Raw genomic sequence first — 24,263 nt, forward strand, 5'->3', positions numbered from 1 at the left:
GTAGTCAGCTGTCTGTTTTGTAGCGTGTACTATTGTTGACTGGTTTGCTAGCATACTGTAGTTTAAACATCTCTGTTGCAGTGCATTTACCAGAGGCGTCAAGTACCGTGACCGTGACGCAGCCAACACCGTTGCGTTGGGGCCCGTGACATTTAGCGCCCACCCTGTGCTGTCTGATAGGCCTACTGTATACAGAGATGCAATTGCAGTTGACAGAATTGGGGCTAGCGTGGTGCTAGTAATTAATTATCAAATAATAATTAATACATTATTATATAATAAAATGTGTATGTACACGTGTACAGTTTTCAGATTTTGTCTTCTTTTCTTCACAATATTTTAGTTTAGAATGCCAGGGCAAACGTGCCTCAGAATCGACCAGTTCTTTTTTTATATACAGTATAGATAATATTGTTGGTCTCGTGAGTCGTGAGTGCACTTTTCATGAGTGAGCAGTTCCCTATTACTAGATTAATACTGTATACTGTATGTGTTTTTCTCTATTTTCTCCTAACTCAGAGAGGACAAGTAAGTATGCTATTCTGTCAGTAGTAAAGGGACTGGTTTTGTTTTGTGCACAATAATATTTTTTCATTTTTTCCCCCATTTATATTATAGTTGTCATATTACAATTCAATAGAACTAATGAGCAATCTAAGTTTTGTACGTACACATATATATTTCTCAGTAATCTGTCACATATTTATGTTTTCTTGTACTGTTGCTCAAGATGGAGTTCTATGGAAACATTCATTTTGTGGCTGTGCTACTTGTGTTAATCCTTACTGTATCACCTTATTATGACAAAATGAGGATCATTCTTGTCATGGGTATACAGTTGGGTGCCACCGATATTGTCCCTTATCATTTGACCCATTTAGGCCTGACCTCAAAATTTAAAAAAATCCTTCTAAATCCTCCAGTTTTCTGAAATAAATATTTTCACGATTTTTCAAAAATAGCAGACCTACAAGCTCGTAGCGCGCCACTCGGTGGCGCGCTATGAGCTTGTAGATCTGCTATTTTTCAATAGCTAAATTATAACATAATGTTTAAAACACCAAAAGGGGTTCCCGCCCAAAATGGGTTAACTGTCCTTTTGCGCAGATCACGCAAACCTCAGCAAAAAGAAAAGGACAATATCGACATGGATTGTCGCAGCTGATCCCATTACCAACGCCCTTTACCATGTTTTGTTATACTTTGTAATGAGCCCAAGCTTTCACAAGGCCAGAGGAGCAAATCATTTCAACTCACTGCTGTGTGGCTCTGAAAAGAAAGGCCTTGTTGAAAGAGACTAGAGAGATGGGCCACTCTTGTTTTATTCAGTGATGAAGTAGTGTGAAAAAAACATTTTAGTGTGGGTGTTTTCTAAATGGAATCGCCTCTCTAAATGCTGCCTGCCTGCAACTACAAACCGATATTTAAACTGTCACTTTGCCCCCTGTTTCAGTAACATCTCAGTCATTATGCCTCATCATGCAAATGACAAAAAAAACCTTTAACCTGTGTGTTGTCCTTGTTTTTGCAGGTCGCCCACCAAGGTAAGCACTGTTTAACGTCAACCATTTCACAGATTGCAGTAGCGGTTTGTTGTGATTCATTGTGAATACGCATAAAATTGCCTCTGAATCACATAAGCTAATGTGACTGGCTTGGTCACCATACTAACGGGAGGGGGTGTGTGTATGTACACTCTTCTCAGAAGGAGTCGACAGCCAACGGCTCGCCGGCTACCGCTGCCCCGGCTGCCGCTGCCCCGGCTGTCGCTGCCCCTGCCGCCGCTGCCCCCGCTGCCCCCGCTAGGCCTGCGCCTTCTGCCCCTGCCCCCGCTAAGCCTGCGCCTCCTGCCCCTGCACGTCCCCCAACGCGTCCCGCCAGGCCCCCAGTGACGCCCACCACCAACACCACTACCACCATCAATAAGTGAGAACCACTCATCATTAGTACAAGTTGGTTTTTGACTTACCCATAGATATTACATTACAAATTACAGTACACAACACTTTGCACATCACATTTAACACTGCATTCAACTAGACTCGTTCCCAGCCTATACTCCTGGTCACGGGTCACAACCTAATGCATAGGGTGTCTATAAGTTTCCCCCGGAAACTATCTTTTTCGACCAATCACAACACGGAGAATGAAAACAGATTGGTAAAACGTCAACTTAATTTCCTTGGACGGTACTTCCGCCTAATTCTGGTACTTCCGTTTAGACGCTCAACCGGCTAGGTCTTAATTGCCATGGCATTCTCCTTCGGTCTTTAATTCTTCGGTCTTGCCATGGCATTCAACACACTGCATACAACACTGCATATGAATTATGAAACTCAACACATAATCCTGTTTCCTGACAGTCTCTCTCCGTTGCATGTGTGTCATCCCTCTGTCTCTCGGCAGTGCACTTGACGATGGCTTCCTGTTGGATCTGGACCCCATGTCCTCCTCGGGAGGAGGAGGTGCTGCTTCATCCACCAGCGCATGGGGAGGTGAGACAGGGAGATGAAATGAAATGGAACAACTCTCAATTAGCAGTTAGCTGTTATGAAATAGTCTTTCTATGGGCCACATCGAATATTCTTTCTGGGCCACAAACATGGCTCAAAAACCCAAGGCTACTTACTTACTTAAAGGACTTGAAGCTACAGCACATTGCACAACATTCCCACTGAGCTGGCTATTAGACGTCCGTCTAAAACCAGGCTATAACTCGTCTAAAAATGCTGTCTAGGCTTAGTTTATAGACGTTATCTGTTGTTTCAATGTCTAATCTAAACCTAGACCGCTACAAAACTTTCATTTTAGACCAATTATAACCCATTTATAGACGGCCATTTAGACATATTTTAGCCGGAAAATTCAAGTCAAGCTGTACAAGACAACTTGAACTACTGTACATTGCACAAAATAGTGAAAAAATAAAGCTACAGTATATGGCAGAATTAACTGAATCTAAAGTACTGTAACTTAATCCTAACTTTTTTTGCACTTTCTTTTTCTCTCATGTACGTTTTTTCTTTTTTTTTTAAATAAATTCTCTCTCTCTCTCTCTCTCTCTCTCTCTCTCTCTCTCTCTCTCTCTCTCTCTCTCTCTCTCTCTCTCTCTCTTGCACAGATCTTCTGGCTGAGGGTGAGTAGTACAGCTCATGTTATTGTGTGACAGACAGCTGCGTTCCTCTGGGAAAATAAGACAAATGCCTTTTAGCGTGAACAAGTTGCAATGTACCTGGAAATGCCCTTATGGTCTTTGTGACGAGATCCTGGCCATATAGGGAACAAACACCTTTTCTGCATGCCCCCTCCCTTTTTCTTTTTTCATCTTCCTCTCTCTCAATCTCTCTCTCTCTCTCTCTGTCTCTCTCCCTCTCTCTCTCTCTCTTCGTGGTTTTTGTGACTGGGGATTTGTGGGGTTTGGGTGTATGTTGCGTCTGCGTCTGCATCTGCAGCGCCCCCAGCAGCAGCCGCATCCGCCGTTGACAATGGCACTGAAGCTCTCCTGGCGGAGGGCGACTCCCCCGTCCATGCTGACCATGCTGCCCCCGCAGCAGCCACGGCCACGGCCGCAGCCAGCGTGGCCGCACCTGCGCCAGCTGCTTTGCTGCCCGCGCCCTCCACCACCTCCGGCACAGACATGGACCTGTTCGGAGGTCAGTGGAGAGACGGTTCAGAGGAGGGGAGGGTGGACACTGGACAGGACCCCCCACTGCACACAGTGGTCTGTCGTGTCTGTCTATCTGCAAGGAGCCCACTCCTTCTCTTAGCAAGCTCTTGTTAGACTTCCGTCCGCCTGGTGCTACGCTCCAAGTAAAAAGCGGAAAAAAATTGTGTGTTCAAATGCTGTATTGGGATGTCAACAGCATCACAATCTTAGCTAGATTAAGTAAATGCTAAATGGCTGTCAAAGAGAGACTTTGCTTTTCCCATTGCTAAGCTTGACATTTCCTTCCTTGTCACAGTGTACAAGCTTGTGACAACGTCCATGGTAACCCCTCATTAACCCAAGCCTGCACAAGCTGTGTGCTCACTGAATGCAGCATTATGCAGCCTTCAAAACATACCATTTCAGCAATGGTATCAGTCACACCAAATGAGTTTGGGCTGCATATTTCTTGTATTCTCTGACTTTTTGTCCTCCCTAATGCTGATCTCTAATTCTTGTTTCATCCCCATGCCCTGTGTTTTACTCACCCCTCCTTTTTGTTTGGTTTGGTCCATTCCTCCATCCGTTCGTCCGGTCTGTGTTATGTTTTGCGTTCCTTGTCGTCCGTCTGCGTTGCCCTAGATGCGTTTGCGCCCTCCCCTGGAGACGGTCCTGTTGCTGTGGCTGCGGGCCCTGCCACTGATGCATTTGGTGGATCTGGTGGGTGATAAAACAGCTTTGTATGCATGTGCGAATACATGCGTGCGAATACGTGAGTGCAAATACGTACGTGCGTGCGTGCGTGCGAATACGTGAGTGCAAATACGTGCGTGCGTGCGTGCGTGCGTGCGTGCGTGAGTGAGTGAGTGAGTGAGTGAGTGAGTGAGTGAGTGCGTGCGTGCGTGCGTGCGTGCGTGCGTGCGTGCGTGCGTGCGTGCGTGCGTGCGTGCGTGCGTGCGTGCGTGCGTGCGTGCGTGCGTGCGTGCGTGCGTGCGTGCGTGCGTGCGTGTTCGACAAGATGACAGTATAACCATTGGCCATGTGGTGGAAGTTGAGGCCTGCTGTCTCGTCACAAACCCTGGTTACAAGGAGCCCCAGACATGGACCCTCTCCGCCTCCTCTCTACTAAAACTTTTCCTCGCAATATTCACCTGGTGAATACTCGAGTAAAAAGCACAGCACAGCTATTAACTCGGGTTTCTCCCAAATTAATATTGAAATGCCACTAACCTACCACTAATCCTACTAGATGACAATGCTGGTCATCGTTGAACCCTATTATTATTTATCCAATAACTAACTACGTTAATTCTCTCTTTGGCTTGATTGTGTAAGTAGACAAGAGTAAGGAAAGGATAAAGAAGCCATAGTAAGTAAGAAGCCAGAGGACAAGAGCAGTCAGTACTATATATATATATATATATATATATATACACACACACACACACACACACACACACACACACACACACACACACACACACACACACACACACACACACACACACACACACACACACACACACGGTGCATATAGTTCCTTTACTTTTTTTGAACCTCTGATATGTTTAATAGCATACTGTGGAAGCCATGACATTAATGAAATGACCGTTTTACTTTCTGACATGCTTCTTCATTAACCTTCTACTGCACCCACGCAAAGCCTGCCGTTGTCTACATTCCCCATCCACGATGTACGTGAATTGAGTCCATACTACACTGTAGTGTGTATTATTTGTAGACTCAATTAGAATGTATGAAACACAGCTTATTGTTCACTGTGGTCTGTCTATGTAAGTCCTTTTACTATAGACAGGGCCTATTGTACACTGAGCTGATTCTTTACTATAGACAGGGCCTATTGTACACTGAGCTGATTCTTTACTATAGACAGGGCCTATTGTACACTGAGCTGATTCTTTACTATAGACAGGGCCTATTGTACACTGAGCTGATTCTTTACTATAGACAGGGCCTATTGTACACTGAGCTGATTCTTTACTATAGACAGGGCCTATTGTACACTGAGCTGATTCTTTACTATAGACAGGGCCTATTGTACACTGAGCTGATTCTTTACTATAGACAGGGCCTATTGTACACTGAGCTGAGTCTTAATAAAAGGAGCCTGTGGATGCAGTACGAAGGTTAATGGGTAACGTTTGCATTTTAATTGATTCAATTACATTCCTATGACCTAACCCTCATTTGAAACTAAGCTCTTAAGGCTTTTTTACAGTGTTTGTTATTTAACAAACCCCCCCACCCCCACCTCTACCCTTTCCCTCCTTCCTTCTCTGATCATAACCCCAAACCCCTTACCCTCCACCCTAACCCCCCCCTCCCACACACCCTTTCGGGCTGCTTTCTGAAGACCCCTTCGCTACGACAGAAGGGAGTGCAGCCATTGCCGCAGGGCTGGACCTGTTCGCTATGATGCCTACCGACACGGGGGCCTCCGCCCCCACCCTCACCCTCACCTCTAGTGAGGCGGGGGCCATCGCTGCCCCCATCGCTGCCCCTGCCGCCCCCACCCCTTCCTCCTCCACCACCACCACCACCACTACTACTACTACTGCCATCACCACCACAGACTCTGCAGCTCCCCCGGCTCTAGATCTCTTTGGTGGTAAAGTCCTCTCACTCTCATTCTGCCTCTCACTGCATTGCCCTGCATTATGCATTATGAATGATGATGATAATGATTGATGATTAATGTGTTTGCTCTTGTTAAGGATGATACCGAAGATGATGATAACTTAGCCACTCCCTACATTTCCGATTTCTTTCTCCATGACACCTTTATTCCCCCATTATGGTTTATTTAATTTGATACACAAACCAGTGGGTCGATCGAGCATTTTGACCACCTCTGCCAAAATGACCATCAAAAGTGAAATCTTGGGGGCACGGTCGGTAGTGCTGTCGCCTCACAGCTAGAAGGTCCTGGGTTCGATTCCCGCTCGGGATGCTGTGGGCGCTGGTGGCGTGTCCTCTCCTCCGTGTCATCAGCGCCCATACCCGAGGTGGGTTTGGCAAAAGGGCCTTTCTGTGTGGAGTTTGCATGTTCTCCCCATGTCCCCTAGGGTAGGTACCCTCACAAAAACATGCAGTAATCCTGGTCTCTAAAACTACCTCCCCGCCTGATGGAGGGGAAAGGAACTGGTCGGAATAACGTGTCCACGCGCTACGTCCGGCCAGGGAAATTCCCCCCCGCCAGGTGAAAAGAAGCAGCTTGGACTCCTCATGCATTGAAGGAGGCATGAGGTCAGTCCGCTGCCCCCCCCCCCAGGTTGGCAGAGGAAGTGTAGCGCCCAGGATTACATTAGATAATTGGCACTGGGTGAAAAAACTGGGTTGCAAAATCATGGGATAAAAATTATTTAAAAAAAAAAAGTGAAATCTTGCTAAATAGTTTCAGTAGTTCCACTTAATTACCACTTTCATTGATTCATTGATAATCCAATCTTTTTCTAAGGTAATATTGAAAAAGGTCTATCAAATGCATATACTTTTATTCTGTCTATGCATACTTAGCTAGACTTCCCCCCCCCCCCCCACACTGCTTTCATTGACAGATGTGGCTCAACTTGTCTTGACTCCTAACCTGCTAATAGCACTAACAAGCAGGCTATACGAAGGAAGAAAGCAACAGTTTTGTCTGGCTAACTTGGCTTTCTTCTCTTCCTGCTTCATGTCTACGGTGTAGATATTGGCGGAACGCAAAAGCACATTGTTTTCGTGACAGTGGAATACCACTCAATTTAACCACATGAACCCTAGGGTCTCTATTCTGGGGACGTAGTTGAGCATTCAGCGAACATTCAGCAAAAATAACATGACTACAATCTCACAACGTGTCACAACACAATGCATTGTGAGCTTGTAGATTGCCTATTTTTGGTGAAGACTTTTGGTGTAGAGTGAAAAAAGGAGGAAGCAAAATATACACCTACAGTATACCGTATTAAAGATGGAGTGCCATGATTTTTTTCCACCCTAAAACATAATCATCAGGTCTTATTGTTATATAAGGAGGAAGATTATTTGTTTTGAAAGTGTACAGTATTTGTTAAAATGTCGTTTTTATGTGGGCACCCCCACCAGTTCATTAAGTATGCCTGGTTTGCTTGGTGGGTGGTGATGGGTGCTGATCCACCTGAACTGAAGCCACACCCACAGATGTATTTGTATGATAAAGGGGGAGGGGTTAGGGGAGGAGCTGATAATATGATGTCACTATATTAATGTTTTTTTTCATTGGCACGTTTGACTGTCAAGGGTTCAGCCTCCAGGAAGAAACCCTAAATACAAAGGGAATACATCATTGTACATAAAAACGACTCCAGGGTGTCTAATGAAGTACTGTCACCTCATAAACACATGAAAAACTGGAAAAGTACAAAAATTGTGGCACTCCATCTTTAAGTATTTACATAATGCTGCTCCTTTCGTCTACACTAGCACAATTCCGTATTTACACTACTTATGAGCATGTAAGAAAATAATTTATATGCTCAGCTAATATGTAATGTCATTGCCGTACAACTGTACATATTGACATATTCTACATGGAACGGTCAGTAGTGTGACATTACAGACTGCCCTCGTTTGTATTGACGGTAGTGAATGTTTGCTAGTGCAAAGTCAACTGTCTTGGGGTCTCTGGGGAATCATATTTAAATGCTGAAATTGTCTGGAATTCCACTATGATTTTTTTCTTCCATTTTTGTAACAAAAGTGGGAAAAATAAAAAATAAAACCCAATGTATCGTTTTGTAATGCAACACAAGTTGTTGTATTACCAAATCATGCATCTGTAGATTATGATCCCTTATTCTTTATTTTTTTCTAATTCTCTTTCTTCATCATTCTGTTTGCTGCACTTGACTTGAAAGCTGGAATGTCCATTATAACTGTGTGTCCTTGTTTGTAGATATGTTTGAGTCTATGCCTGAGCAAAGCCCTACCACAGAAACCAAAGCTGCTACCACTCCTAGCGTAGACCTTTTCGGTTCAGGTACAGGAGGTTCATCTCCCCTTTCTCTGTGTGTGGAACCTCTTCTTCATCTTCCTCTGGTGTCCATGCATCTGCTCCTCTTGTCATAATAGTTGTGATGTTTTTTGCACACGTAATTGGTTTGTCCCCATAGTGGTATGACAAAATGTGCATGCTAAACCACTCGTCGACTATGACTATTTGTTTCCTTTCGGCTGCTTTTATGTCAATGCTACACAGTCAAATCCGCATAGTGTTCGTTTAATTCAGAAAGTGTGCCAAGTAGTTAACCCATTTTGGGCGGGAACTAGCCTGATTATCAGACTGTAGCTTTCTTGAAGCTTCAGTCTGACATTGTCTCCTGTCTGAGAGATTTCAAGGGGGAGGGGATTAGAATTTCCCTCAACCAGTAGCCATTGGTGTTGTTTTTCCCTCCTTCCTCTGTGTGTTGCGCTGCGTGATGACACTGAAAACGGGACTCGGCACTGATTGGTTGTTCGTTAGACCCACCCCCACCACCGATTCTCATTGGATAATACATTTTTGTACCGAAGAAATTATAGGTTCACAGTGCAACACCAGACCAAGAGACGCAGTCCACTCAGAGAGTGGGCGGGGTCTTTGGGCTGGATCCAGGCTAGGCGGCAACCCCTTTTGGTGTTTTAAACATTGTTATAATTTAGCTATTGAAAAATAGCAGATCTACAAGCTCGTAGCGCGCCACTCGGTGGCGCGCTACGAGCTTGTAGGTCTGCTATTTCTGAAAAATCGTGAAAATATTTATTTCAGAAAACTGGAGGATTTAGAAGATTTTTTTTTAAATTTCGAGGTCAGGCCTAAATGGGTTAACCTAATGGACCCAATAAGTGTTACCATGTACACACGGTTACATTTGCACACTTTCTGAGTCACAAATGTAGAAAGGAACACTCAGGATTTTACTGCGTGCCGTATGTCAGCTACGCTAACGCTTTTCTGTGCTCCCCCGGCCCCGACCTCTCTTCCTCTTTCTCCTCTTGCTCCTCTTGCCGCTGCTGCTGCGCCTTATCGCTGCCGCTGTAGACCTCCCCACCGTGTCTCGTGGGCCCTCTCCTTTGCCCGGACCCGCTCCGGCTGGAGACATTGTGACCGGTGAGTTTCGCTGTACAGCTCAGCTCGTCATCTCATCTCATTCATAATAAAGTAGGGACTATGGCGAGTGCATGTCCACAAAGTGGCGCTGTCGACCGGGACATGGACACCAAATTGAGATGATGGAACCCTCACACATGTGACCTCATTTTCTGATCCGTTCCACCACGATCCTGGCCCTCTCTCATTGTAACAAAGCATGTCATGGAGATGGGCTCACATTCATTTTCTTCCATTTCTCCATGTCTCTCTCTCTCTCTCCGCGTAGATTGTTTCTCCTCCCCTGCAGAGACCCCAGCTCTTGCTGTGGCCCCTGCTCCAGCTCTGGCCCCAGAGGCCCCCCAGAGACCCTCTCCACCCAAACCAGAGCCTGCACCTGTTATCGATCTGCTGGGTACTGGACCTCAAAGCACACATACTAACTCTTGCACACACGTCTTGGTTTGTCCCCATAGTGGTATGAGAAAATGTGCTTCCAAAAAGGACAATTTGTACCTTTCGGCTGCCTATACATCTGTGCTACACAAGTACAAATCCTCTGTGTTGCTTTAACCCATTACAACCGGGAAAGCATCTCTCATCTCTTTAACCATATTTTATGCATTGGCTATTAAAAAATAGCAGATATACAAATTATAAGCCCATAGCATTTTGTGCCGTGTTATGAGCTTGTAGATCTGCTATTTTTAACTGAAATCTTTGCTTCTGGGGGTCCCTGGAACAAAGTATTTTGAGATGGGGGGGACGGTGGCCAAATTCATATAATTTTGGAAGGTCCTTGACATGAAAAGGTTTGAGAACCACTGATATAGCAACATATGTTTTTCAGAAAACTGTCCTAGAAGACATTTTTAGAACCGGCCTGACGTCTTAGCCTAATGGGTTAACTTTGAGAGTGTACAAATTGAACCAAATGGACCATAAAGCTGAACATTTGACTGTGTGGTGAGTTGTGTCTCTCATGGTCGCGACTCCTCTGCCCCTGTCCGTGTCTCAGTGAGCTGCCCATGCCATGGCTGACCTCTAACCCCTTTGTACCCTTCATGCTGCCTTCTGGATTCACTGGACTGACCATAATGCAGACGGCTTCGGTGGTCCTGAGGAGCAGAGCCAGGGTTCTGTCCCTGCAGCACTTGAAGATGACTTGCTGGGAGGTATGTGGGCTGGTTAATTTTGTCTGTGTTGAACATTGCAGCTCTAGCCTGGCCCCAGCCCTGAATCGCTAGCCAGGCTGTCAGGCTATAGCAGCTTACAATTCAAGCTCACAATGAGCTTGTAGGTCAGCTATTTTCAAATTGCAGAAATGTATGCCCAGGATGTATGCCCAGGATGAAGTGGTTAATGTATGTTTTCAAATAATTGTAGTGGAGTAAAAGTACAATGTTTGCCTCTGAGATGTAGTGGAGGAGTAGAAGTAAAAGTATAAAAAATTGGAAATACTCCACCAGTATAGTAAAAGAACCTCAAAATTGTGTTTAAGTACATTACTTGAGTAAATGTACTTAGTTACTGCCTTTTATCGCCATATTCTATCACATTATGGAAATGCTATTGTGTTGTTATATTTGAAAAATGGCTCTCCGGCGAGGCTACAATTGAACGTGGCATCGCAATTGTTTATGCTTTCTGTTGCTGCTCCAATTGTATATCCAGGTTTGATATCTCCTAGCCTGCCAGCTACGGCGGCCCCAGCTCTCGCTCCGGCCCCAGCTCTCGCTCTGGCCCCAGCTCTCGCTCCGGCCCCAGCTCTCGCTCCAGCCCTGGCCCCCGCTCTCGCTCCGGTCCTGGCCCCCGCTGCGGCTCTAGTCCCGGTTCAGAATGACCTCCTGGAGTCTGGCTTTGATGCCTTGGGTCCGCTGCCTTCTCCCACACCCCCAATACGCGCTGTACCCGCTGCAGTGGCAGCTGTGCCACTAGTACCAGCAGCAGCAGACATGGCAACATCCCCACCACTGGCGCCCTCTGGTGGTTTTGATGCTGCAAGTAGTAAGTAGTAGTAGTAGTAGTAGTAGTAGTAGTAGTAATAAAGTAGTGATACTTTATTGTAGTACATTGTGAATGAAGCTGTTTTTAGGATTCTTTTTTCTTTTTCTAATCTAACTTTAATCTAACTGGGCGGCTGTGACTCAGGAGGTAGAGCAGGTCGTCCAATGACCCGTGGGTCGGCGGTTCGAATCCCGGCTCCTCCTGTCCACATGTCGAAGTGTCCTTGGGCAAGACACTGAACCCTACATTGCCTCCAATAGTCAGTGTGCGCTCGCCACCATTGGTGTGTGAATGTGGGAAGTGAGGACGCTGGCGTCGACTGTTCGCCGCTTCACCTCCCAATGTATGACTGAATGAACCATTGTAAAGCGCTTTGAGCACTTGGAAAAGCGCTATAAAAATGCCCCCGGCCCCGGCTATTATAGATTAGTAAACATCCACATTTTCTTTGCAAGATGTTCAAGATATGAGAACATATATCAACACAGTTTCCTCCCTACTGAAAATGATTATTTTCAGGCCAGACTAAATTATGTCTCTGATCTGATTAATGGCCGATGGACCAGGGCAGTTATAGATCAAAACATTTCAAATACGGTATACTAAACTAAAGCATGGTAAAAGCATGGCTTAGCTTCATTTAGCAAGGTGTGCGTTTGTATCAGTCCTCAGCTCCTCGCCATGTAGTTCAGAATGTATTTCTGTTTATAGTTGACAGTGAATGATGGTAGGTCTTAGCCTAAACTAGCAGACATGGTCAGAAGGGAGCTAGCAGGGTTAATTAGACTAAAACTATGACAAAAAATGTTGGTGGACTACCCTTTTTCACTAAGCTATGATGAATAAAACTAAGACTAATATTGGCAATTTTGTCAACAAATAGAAAATAGACTAAATGTTAGGGAGGGACTAGTGGAGAAAGAGATCCAGTAGAACGTGTTACGCTTGGAAAATAGCGCTGCGACGCGCTGTGAGCTTGTAGATCTGCTATTTTCAGCATGCGACCAAGTGTAAAATCAGCCATTATGAAGCCATCAAGGCAAGCCAAAACACAAAAGGCGAAATTATATTTAGTAGACTAAAACTAGACTTTTCAGATGACTCAAATATGAAATTTAAAGACTATGACTAAATAAACAAATTGGCTGTCAAAATGGACACTGCAGCGCTGCTGCTTTCGCTGCTGCTTCATGTTGATCTTCTGCATGAGTGCCGCTGACACGCAGTACTGCCACGCACCGCTGCCACTGGCCTCCTTGCATAACACACAGGCCTTTACGCTCCCCGCCGCTGACGGCTTAACTCCTCCTCACTGCTTTGTCTTTGCTCTCAATTTCTCGCTCAATCTGTCTCTTTTTTTCCTCCCCCTCCCCCTGTTGTTTCTCACATGCACACACTGATGCTTTCTCTGCTCCCCCACACTCACCCATCACCTCTTTCTCTGCTCCCCCACACTCACCCATCACCTCTTTCTCTGCTCCCCCACACTCACCCATCACCTCTTTCTCTGCTCCCCCACACTCACCCATCACCTCTTTCTCTGCTCCCCCACACTCACCCATCACCTCTTTCTCTGCTCCCCCACACTCACCCATCACCTCTTTCGCTCCTTGTCATGGAACCCCCCCAACCCCCCCATTTCCATTTTCTCTGCTGCCCACCTGTCCCGTCCGCACAACTTTGTCCAAATCCATCTTCCACATCTGTTTCTTGCCCTCCTTCCCTTTCCCCCTCTCTCTCTAACCCCCCGCCCTGTCCTTTCATCTCTATCTGCTGGGTCATTGCTTGCTGCTACTATATATAATTGGTGAGTTCAACCCCCCACGGTGCATCGCAGCATGAGCAGTCCTCACCTCCCCCTTTAAAAAAACAATGAAATAAATACATACTGTACATATATGTCCCAGTTTTGCATGTTGCAACTATTTAAACCCTTTTTTGAGCTTTATATTTATCCCTATAATGCATTATGCATCCTCACCTCAGTATAATGTCAAAATAGGTTTGAGTGTTTGAGTTCATGAAGTATGGACGCATACACATGGGTGACTAAAACTCAATTGGGCACCACCACCACCGCAGTCCGTTCCAATGTTGATTCCATTGTTGCTCCCGAGTGGTGCATGCAATGCACAACTAAAGCTGTGGCGACAACAAGGATAAATGGGTCCCTGTTGTCGTACGGTCTGGTTACACGTCTGCCCCCTTTGTGTACAGTAGATTATGGTATTATGAGTAGTACTGTAGTAATCCGCTGTGTCTCTCTACTAACGACCTGCCCCCCTCCCTCTCTCTCCCCTAAAGTGTTCGATGGATTAGGTGACTTGATGATACCTGCCTTAACGCCCCAGAGCACCGGGGGCAGCTCCGCAGGCAGCACGGCTGGAAGCACAGCAGTAGGCGGAGGAGGAGGCATGTCAGCCGCTCCACCCGCCACCCCACCTCCATATCCTACCAAAACCATCGGAGGAGATCTGGACTCATCACTGGCAAACCTGATTGGAGGTAAATTGGGGATATTGTGAGTTGGAGGGGAAGCATAATGGTTTGATCAAAATAGTTACACGGGTTTTGACGTTTATATATATATTTTTTGTGTTCTTCTTTTTCAGATCTTGGAGTGAAACAAAAGTAAGCGTGTGTGTTGAGTGTATGTGTCTAATGTGGGTAGAATATATGGACGTGTGTGTCCCTTGTGTCCACTGTCCATCCTACAGTTCGTGACAACAAATGCTCTGCAGCTGTTAGTACAGTATGAATAATACAATTAATAATGGAAAAATCCATGTTACAGTAATTGTAACATGGTTAAATCTATGTACGCTTCTAGGGACCCACAGATTGAGAAGAAGCTAACAGGAGGTTCTAACTGGATGCCCCATGTCGCCACCTCAAGCTGGGGTACACCTGGTGCCCCCATGGTAAGACAATGAATTAACCCCCCCTTACATTAAGGCTTCCATTTGGCTTAAAAATTAACAAAACTCTTTAAATGCAAGTAATTCATCATTAAATAAAACGTGTTGCACACCATTACATTTAGATTGGATTGAGCCTGTTTGCTGAGTGAATAGCCTAAAGTTACTTCCTCTGTCCAGGGTGGAGCCATGCTGCCACCAATGGGAGCCCAGTCTGGCTTTGGCATGGTAAGCGTATTCAGCAGTAATTCCTCGTTGGTTGATTTTGGATTTGATCACAGAGATGCCACGCTTGCTTACACCAAAGGGAGACATAAACAGTATGACGTGAAAAAAATATCGTTTTTTTATGATCATGTGATTTTGTGACAAAGAGCTTGCTTAGCTTCTTAGGAAGATATGTATGCTATAACTATACGGCCACATCTTCCCTTTCTACCCAGCCCCCCGCCACAGGCCCTGGAGCTCCCATGATGCCACCTATGATGGCCCAGCCGCTGATAGGGCAGCCTATGATTAGACCAACCTTCGCTGCACCCGGGGCTGCTGCAACGGGAACACCAGTAATTCACTACAGATATTAATCCCACTCGCACACATAACACAGTGCATGCATGCCTCTAAACACATCTTCAGTGTGTTGTGAAAAGCTGTTACTTTTGCAAGCGTTCATGGACATTCATAAATACAATACAGTACAAGTGTTGCCTCTTCAACATGCAACACACACATGCACCCACACATTGTTACCACTTACCAGTATTGCTGTCAGGCTCCATTAGAGCCTACTGCGCTCTATGGGGTACGCACCTTAACCACTCAGCCATCGGCGCCCCCACATTATGGTATATCTAAAGTGTTGTTCTCTTTCATTTCGCTTTTCCTATAGCTGTCTCCAGGACCTGCCAACCAGAGTCCCAAGAAGCCTAAAGATCCCCTGGCAGACTTCGACCTCAAGGATTTCTTATAATCCCACAGGTGGGTAATCAATCACAAATATTACCACTTGTAGAAAGAGCTTCATTGTTCACACAACAGGGAAACAAAACACCTTGAATGCTTTCTGTCTGAGTTTGTCTTTACATACAGTCATACTTGTCTTTGTCATGAGTTATAATAATGTATCACACGACACACACTGTCTTTTTTTAAACATTGCCACTGGGACAATCATTTTGCCATTTGTCATACCTTGCTTTCTAAATCAAATGTTATCTGTGGGATGAGTACAGGCCCTGTGCTCAATATTGTCCAAAAAGCAGGATGATTATATTAACTTTAAGTTAAAGGTAGTAAATTCATTCTCTTCTCTTCTCTTCTCTTCTCTTCTCTTCTCTTCTCTTCTCTTCTCTTCTCTTCTCTTCTCTTCTCTTCTCTTCTCTTCTCTTCTCTTCTCTTCTCTTCTCTCTTCATATAGCTGCTTTCTTTTCTGGAGCAAGGCCCCCTCAGTGTTTGCCTGGTGGTTGTGAACAGCTCAGGATACCAGAGCTATTTCACCTAAAAGCCTCCCTCTTCTCCACCCAGTCCATCTCTACCACTCCCAGCCCCGCCCTTCTCCTGTGTGATGTGTGTAGCACAAACTGTGAAGTGAACCATAGCGGTATATATATACATATTTTAAAAAAGCAGAAAAACTGAAAAAACAAGCGTGTGCTTAAATGTAGATGTGATAATTCTTTGTCTAAAGAAGACCACACAAAACCCTGAGGGAAAAAAGTCCACAAAAGTAAGTGAGAGAAAGGTGAAGGTGTATGTGTTTAGATTCTTTATTTCCAGTGTTGGCGTTTGAGTTGAATGATGGATGTGCGTTTATGTCCTAAGCTCCACCCTCAACCCTGTATTTGACCTTGCCTCTTTCTTAGAGCAGTGATTCCCAAACTTTTTATCTGGAGACCCAAAAGGGAGATTTTGTCTTTTTGTGTCTCCCCTGGAACCAGAATACATTCTAATCACTTAAGCCCTATTTCAGAAATAGTGAAATAAATAAAAATATTTATTTTTATTTTATGTATAGTTTATCGTTTGACATAACTAAGAGAAAATATATAGGAAACGTAAAAAGCAGGACACACACACACACACACATGCGACCCATACAAATTGTTGCGTGACCCAAAAGTGGGTTCCGACCCATTGTTTGGGAAACACTGTTCTGAAGGGGCGGGGGCTCTTCTCCTGCCCTACTCAGATTGGATGAGAGTGGTAGGTGAAGTGGCTTCTGTTCATTTTTATGGGGAAAACATGACATGTGTCATTTACAGAAGGTCTTATCTTGATGTACATATTTCTCTGGCAAAAATCCGAAGATTATGTCTATTCTGTATGTCTGTTGAAGAGAAATATAAATGTGAATCCAATATGAAACTGTAAGAAGTCATGTGAGCGTTATGTTAATTCCCATCATCATATGAAAGTGTTTGGAAACAAATGATTACTGCTATATGATTGATATACTGTATAAGAACATGTATGGGCCTCTGAATAATCGCAGACCATCAAGTGATCGATTTTTTTTATTTATTTTTTTTAGTCGTGAGTAGTTTTTCTAAAAAAAAAAGATTATTTTTTATTTATTTTTTATTTTGTTGGTGCATCTTGTCCAGCATTGTTCATATGGTCGTTTTCCTTTAGAAAGTGGTGTTGATGATATTCACTGTCATATCTGATTACGTATATTTTCAGAGGAAACCTATTATTAGGCGAATCTATACTTTGTCACACGACTCTTTTGACAAGTGTCGCTTGACAAAAATGACATATTTTCAACTGGAAAGTGTCACGTTTTAATTGAATAAGTGACACCCCTTACTGTATATAAGTTAGCCTTCATTCATTGCAGAGGTGAATTCAAACAGTCTTAGCATATTATGACAATTTAACATAAGTGTGTACAGACGTCTACCTGCTATTTTAACATTTTCCTTATGGATCTATCTCTGCCAGCTCTCCTTTGTTTGATTTTCATTGTTACGGGTGATTTCTTCATTACTGTCACCAGTTCAGTATCCATAGGGTATCAATAGGGTTATTTTTGTATTTAAAAGGAAATGCAATAGATTCCTTTACCATTCACATTTCTTTGTTCTTCATTTGATCATGTTGACCCCCTTAGAACCATTGTTGGTGAAACAGTGATGTTGTTCAGTATGTTGCCACACGAGAAAGCCTTGGAACTGAGGCTGTTTAGTGTTTACCCAGAGAAGGTACACTGTTAAACAGTGTGCCTTCTACCCAAGGGCAGCATCTTTGCATCAGGTTAATTAATAATAATTACATTATCTTGTTGTTAAGATGCTATTAGTAAACCTCACCCATGTCTCTGTAGGCAGCCTTGTAGAACCATTGACCCAGTCATGTGCTGTAAACCCCCTATAAAGGATACTCGGTGTGTGTGTTGTTGTCATCTCAATAAAATGTTTTGGCAATCGTGAGGGGAAAAAATATGGTTGAAAGACAATGAAGGAAGATTTTTTTTTTCATGGCTGAGTTAAAATTGTATTTTGATTAGTTTTTAATTATTTTTTATTTACAATGGCCCTTCCCAGTGCATGTCTGCCCTTTGAGATGCAATAAACTCAATGACGGAGTGAATCCTCTGTAAATGCTCTCCTTTTTCTTAGCGCTTCAAAAACAACCAGACACATCCTCACAATGTTCTCTTCTCATCCTCTCAACGATGGTCTGAATGCTGCTTTGGTGGAAACACAACTAAATCACTCTACGTGTATACGTGACAAATACACACCGTGATAATCCCATAAAAATACAATCACAAAGAGTACAATCATAAACAGGCACACACAGAAGTAGTAAATCTTGGTTTTAATGGTTGGTTGGTTTTCAATCCGCATTATTAATCTAATGAATTTTGTCAATCAATATGACGTTTGTCGTTTGAGATTTGAAATTGACATTACACAGTATTGTGGCTTCTTTTTTCTTTTGTCATCGCTATACTCCTAGAATTACAGGAATCTATATTGCTCAAGTAAGTTTTTAAGTAAATCAGTCAGTCCCATTATCAAACCCCAGTATGTAGCCACACATTAAATACATAGTTACAGTTCTAGGCTATCAAAATATATTCTGAAAAGTCTTCCCCCCCAAAAAACAAACAAACAAAAGTGTACAATTTATTAAATTAGCACCAAGTCTCTGGATAAGCACCAATATAATTATGTGCATAACAATGAAACCACATTTCACTGCATTGCGAGAATAAACAAAGGATGATGGCAGAACTCAAAAGAATCTGAATCCAGGATCGATCAGGACCCTTTCACTAGAGAGAGGATAAAGTTATAAAAGGGAGGGACAAATTATATGAAATTCAAAGATCTAGATATATACACAATGCAACACCAGCCATTTGATTTAGAAAATGTTCATAAAAACAGGCATCATTTCAATATTCCTAAATGGTTTAATCGTAAGAAAAATATATTTATTTTTCCCGGGTCTTTTCGTCAAGGCCAATGCACAATTGTTTCCTTTTTACAAACACAGTGGAGAACACCTCAATGTGGCAATGTTTGTCCGTACAAAACCTGGCCAAAGTACAATATAACAAGCCTTCGCTCATATGAAACAGTGACACAATTGAATCTACACCTTTTCAAACAATGTATCCAAATTGGTCAAATCCAAAACAAATCTCTCTGTCTGAACAAAGCTACAGACCTGGAAGGTCTTTAAATACGTTATCATGATATTCGGTATTTCTGTAGGAGTGTTTTTATTTTTTTAGCAAATAAATTATAAGAGCTGAAAAGCCACAGTTCTCTTTTATCTGTTGACAAAATCCTGTTGGTGTCAACATTGAGTCTGTATGGCTGTGTGTGTGAGTGTGTGAGGCTGTCACGCCACTGGGAGGCACAGGAGGTATAACAGAGAGGCAGGCAGAGAAGAGGCAGTCAGCGGGCCCCTGGTTGGTCATGGGAGAGGGTTAGGGTATTAGGTTGGGGGAGGTTGGGAGATGAAGGAGTCTTTTGGTTTAAGGGAAGTGGGTGTGGTGTTTTCAGGCCACCCGGCACTCACTGGAGTCCCCGTGGACCCAATAGCAGATCTGGGCATACTTGAGCGGCGTTATTCTCACCGCCACGTTGTAATCCTGCTGCACACCGTTCCCACTAACATCCACCCACTGGTGGCCCGAGAAAATGCCAATGATCTTCCTCTTCCACTTCTTCTTGCCGGGCTCTTTGAGGCGGATGTAGACCCCTGAGCCGCTGGACCCGGGCTTGGCGTCGCAGTACTGGTAAAGAAGGTCGTTGGACTCCTCCGAGACGGAGCAGAAGCGGTACACTAAATTGCCAGGTCGGTCGTCATCAAAGCCAGAGAAGTGGATCCTTCCAGCGGGCAGCTTCTTCACCGAGGGAATGACGCCCAGGTCCATGTGCTTGACCTTCTGCGCTTTCTTCAGCTCCAGAATGGCGTAATCGTAATCCGCAGCCACGCCCTCAGTCACACCTTTGAACCAGCCCTTGGGAACTTGAGTCTGCTTGACCCTGGTCCACCTGAAGGAAGGCTTCTCCGATTCAACGCTGCGCCGACTGCGGCTCTTTCGGCCTTTCCCTTTCCCTTTGCGTTCTCCTTTCCCGTCTTTCTCTTCTTTTTCTTCCATCTCCACCTCCTCCTTATCTCGCTCTCCCTTTCTCCCTTTTTTGCCTTTCCCTCGCCCTCCCCTCCCTTTGCCTCCTTTACCTCGCCTGGACTTCTCCTTCAGGACACCGACACGCAGCTTTTGTGCCCCGTGCAGATAATCCCGTCCATCGTGGATACAATGGGCGGCTGTCAGCACATGTTTGGGGGAAACCAGAACCCCAGAGCAGCCGGTGGAGATCTTGACAGACGTGGAGAAGGGGTACTTGGCGGAGAACTGCTTGTCAGAGATGGTGAAGCGTGTGTCAGTGCCGTACACCTCCCGTTTGCGGCGGCGGGAGCTGGAGTTGAAGCTTGAGGACCAGCTGGTGACCTCATTCAGGCCCTGGACCGACACGGAGGTGAACGTGCGCGATCCATTCTCGTACACCGTCTCGTAGGACAGGAACTGCTCCAGGTCTTTCAGAGACGGCGCAGGGAGGTGGCGCTGGCACTCGATTCCACAAGTGCCACTCAGCTCTGCCTGAGGCTGCGCTGAGAAGCTGGGGATGCTCAGAGGCACGGTGCGCCTGTTCCTCACCAAAGGGACCTTCCACTGCGGCCAGGTGTACTCGTCATTGAACGAAGCCTCCTCTGCCGCTACGGCCACCACCATGGCCAGCACCGTCACTGGGAGCAGGACACACAGGGGTACAGGGCCCATTATTATGGTGGGCCTGGCTCTGAAACACAAGAGAGAGATACTGAGGGTCAGGGATGGTGCAATGTATACTGTAATGTAGATACTTTAATTTAATTTGCTGCTAATGTTTAGTGTAAGGGCCAAACACAGCTCCAGTTAAGTCCACACGGGGGCAACATAGACCACAGAATTTCGAGACAGCTTTAGTGGGTTCGGTACAACTTGCTGTAAAGTTTCAGTAGTCTGTCGCTACACAAGAATCTCAAAGATATGCAAAGCAGCATGTTTCAACCACAAAACAAAATGCACAAGTCTGCAGAAATGATGGATAGCATACAGTACCATTTTCATTAAGGCTTAACTTTGGACATGGCTGAGCGAGAAGGAAAAATAAAACTAAATCTTAAGGTATTTCTCCTGAGGTGATACAGTATAGGCCTACTAGCTCTGTGGTTGAAAGTAGATTTACTGTCTGTGAGCGTGGCTGGAGGCTGTGGGCAGCGAGGAGGAGAGGATGAACCTTGACGCTGTGACTGGGCTGAGACAGTGGCTTGGAGGTTTGCCACAATGGTTAACCTTCTCTCCCAGTAATGACCATATCTGGTTTCCCCAGCCCGGCTGTTCCTTCTCTGAGTGCGCAAATGACATCACACGTCGTCAATTTACTGTGCACTGCTGCACTGCCAGAATACGGTTGTGAGCTTCTTGAAATGTTGCGTTGCTAATGATCCCGATAGTCCTACACAGGAAATTTGACTTTGGTATATATGCCTGCATTTTGATGTATTCAGCAGCAGACCATCACTTTGTGTACCGCAGAGAAGACGATCATTATTTTGTCAGCAGTGCTCCCACACCGGCACACAGTCACATCCAAACGCAACCAGAGAAAGACATTTTAGAGGTTGGGGGAGCAAAGGCTGATTTCAAACAGAAGCAAAGCCACAGTAATTCCATTCATCCTGATTGTTGTTGGAGTTCAAATGAGCTGTGACAGGAGGCCCAGCAACTGGGGCTTGAGAGGGACAGTCCATTTTGTCCAGGTTAATAGTGCATTGCAGCATTCCCCAACAATTTGATGTTAGTGTAGCGTGAAAATGAGAGGATGTCAGCTCTGCAACAGGCACTTCCCATGAACACAGAACACAGCTGAAGCAAAAGAATTCCTGTGCTATATGAATAAAAGCACTGCACTGCATGACCCCCCACGCTTCTCCAAGTCACTCACACACAGTGCTTGTGTCACAGGAGGTTTTGAAGGTCAGAGAGTCAGCAGTAGGCTACAGCAGCCAACTGCCCTGGCCGTGGCCTAACCAATGTCTCCAAATAATAAAACATGAATAGTGGTCTCACTGGTCTTCATCAAACTAGTCAGAACCAGACTATATTAAATAAATGCAAGCCCAGAGAAGCTATAAAACTGTCCCTATAAAACAAGAATACAAAAGTTTCAAACCCACGCTTCTGGCCCCAACTTCACCAGCTTCCCCCCACACTGACGCATAGCGCGCATTCAGCAGAAATGTAATCATCCTGCCCATGCGGGGACAGAGTGGAAACTGATATGCTGCCATTAGAATCTTGGTTACAGACGCCTCTCATTTCAACGAAATATATTTTCCATGACTTATGGCCTCAGAGAAAACGCAGCGCGCACCCGCGCACGTCGATCGTGCGCCTTCTCCATTCAGCATCCCAGCCAATCTACAACTCCAGTCCAAAAGAAGCTGTCGCGCTGGACCTGAAAGCCACCAAAAGATGGCGCTATGACGCAGTCCTATATCCTCATCATCACATAGCTTACTTGAGTTAGATCATAGCCAAATGTCTAATTGAACTTCACATTTATTGGAATAGATGATTTCATCCCATTTGGCATTTTCTCTACTACAAAGTGTCATCCTGTCAAAACATTAGGCCAATATATGTAGCCTAATGTAGCCTATTTGAGATAATAGCTTTGAGGTTGGGAGAATGTAAAAAAAAAAAAGAAAAGAAAAGATGATTCAGTTTGTTTCTTATTTATAATTGAATATAATCACTAAAACCAACGTTTATTCTTTCTTCCATTAAAAAATTAAAAAAATTAAAAAATGAATTAGTATAGGCCTATAGCTACTACCAATTAAATCAGCCCATATAGTAGCCTATACCAGTCGAAATAGGCTACATCAATTGTAATAAACAATAGTTAATTAACCTACATCTGGTAAATTAATACATCTATTACACTACACCTCTAATTGCCTATAGGCTAGCTATAGTACATCGATTGGGAAGAAACCCAGGACAAATAATTCAGTTAATAATTTAAACATTTTCATGGTCTATTATGATCTATACTGATCATTATTGAATGCATTCTTAGAAGGTAAAAATAAATAAATGAATAAATAAATACAAGTCGATCTTGATTGAGTCAAGGCTAATTGTTTCTTCTTTTTTCCACTTCAAGTGCACCAGAATTAATCAAAATACACATGCCTAAAAGAGAATAAAACATTCAAGTAAAAACTAAATTCCATTATGATTAAATCCTTTGGGGGGGAATCCGTGCATCCGAACAAAAAGCCTCGTGAAAATCTCAAAGCTATACTATTTCTCAGTTTTTAAAAAAATATGATAAATGAGTAGGATTCATACCTGCTTGCATTCGATTGATGTGTTTGCCAAATCCGCAAGGTATTGTTTTCTTCTTTAAATATATAAATATGATCCCTCTTTTCCAAAAAAACAAACTGTTATTGCATCTCAGTCGTCCTGTTATCAGTCGGTGATACTTTCCCTCTCCTCATTGCATTTGCAAGAGGCTGCGTGCAGTCTCCGACCGCTCCGCGCGGGCTGCACTTGATGCAAGGGAAAGGGAGGGGGAAAAGAAAAAGTCTGAAAAGGCTTTTTCCCAGTTAGCTTCCCCCCCTTCACTCGCGACAAAAGCACATTATGGGTGGGACCAAACGATTTAACCAAACGCTGAATTGAAGTGAAGTCAGTCGCCTATTCAGCAGAGCAGCCGCCCGCAGCCCCATGCAGTCCAGTAGGGGAGGTGAGATGATGCATGCCATGCCACAGCCCATGAGAAAAATCCCAATGTAAAGTGTCGTTTGTGCTCGTCCAGAATCAATGGCACTTTCAGTGGACTGTGAACGAATTAGTTCCACGGGCTCCACAATAGCCCCTGCATTGTCAGCCATGAGTCTCAACATCTGCAGTAGGCCTACTTTTATTTTCAGTGCTCAATGAAGTGGTAAACATTTTAGCAGGGGGTATTGGTGGTGCAGTGGGAGGCTGGAGCCCTGGTTT

General features: G+C 44.4%; 2 protein-coding genes across 2 annotated transcripts; one reads left to right on the top strand and one right to left on the bottom strand.

The window, feature by feature from the left end:
• Positions 1 to 808: 808 nt before the first annotated feature.
• Positions 809 to 16,166, top strand: LOC306925106 (clathrin coat assembly protein AP180-like; the record flags this gene model as incomplete). Its single annotated transcript, XM_079503785.1, has 18 exons — positions 809 to 837; positions 1,532 to 1,544; positions 1,706 to 1,926; positions 2,407 to 2,495; positions 3,453 to 3,653; positions 4,289 to 4,366; positions 6,021 to 6,275; positions 8,583 to 8,666; positions 9,708 to 9,776; positions 10,045 to 10,170; positions 11,430 to 11,759; positions 14,067 to 14,267; positions 14,375 to 14,393; positions 14,593 to 14,683; positions 14,837 to 14,908; positions 15,124 to 15,243; positions 15,570 to 15,658; positions 16,098 to 16,166. 17 exons carry the CDS (start codon positions 809 to 811, stop codon positions 15,648 to 15,650), a joined length of 2,079 nt encoding a protein of 692 aa, XP_079359911.1. The 3' UTR covers positions 15,651 to 15,658; positions 16,098 to 16,166.
• A 2,321-nt stretch (positions 16,167 to 18,487) lies between these two features.
• On the bottom strand, positions 18,488 to 23,818 carry prss35 (serine protease 35). The gene is made up of 2 exons (XM_079504146.1): positions 23,607 to 23,818; positions 18,488 to 21,003 (listed from the first exon to the last, which is right to left on the bottom strand). The coding sequence occupies exon 2, from the start codon at positions 20,982 to 20,984 to the stop codon at positions 19,698 to 19,700; it is 1,287 nt and encodes a 428-aa protein (XP_079360272.1). The 5' UTR covers positions 20,985 to 21,003; positions 23,607 to 23,818; the 3' UTR covers positions 18,488 to 19,697.
• Between the last annotated feature and the right edge of the window lie 445 nt (positions 23,819 to 24,263).

Source organism: Electrona antarctica (genome assembly GCF_951216825.1).
Source record: "Electrona antarctica genome assembly, chromosome: 6".
Classification (NCBI taxonomy): domain Eukaryota; kingdom Metazoa; phylum Chordata; class Actinopteri; order Myctophiformes; family Myctophidae; genus Electrona; species Electrona antarctica.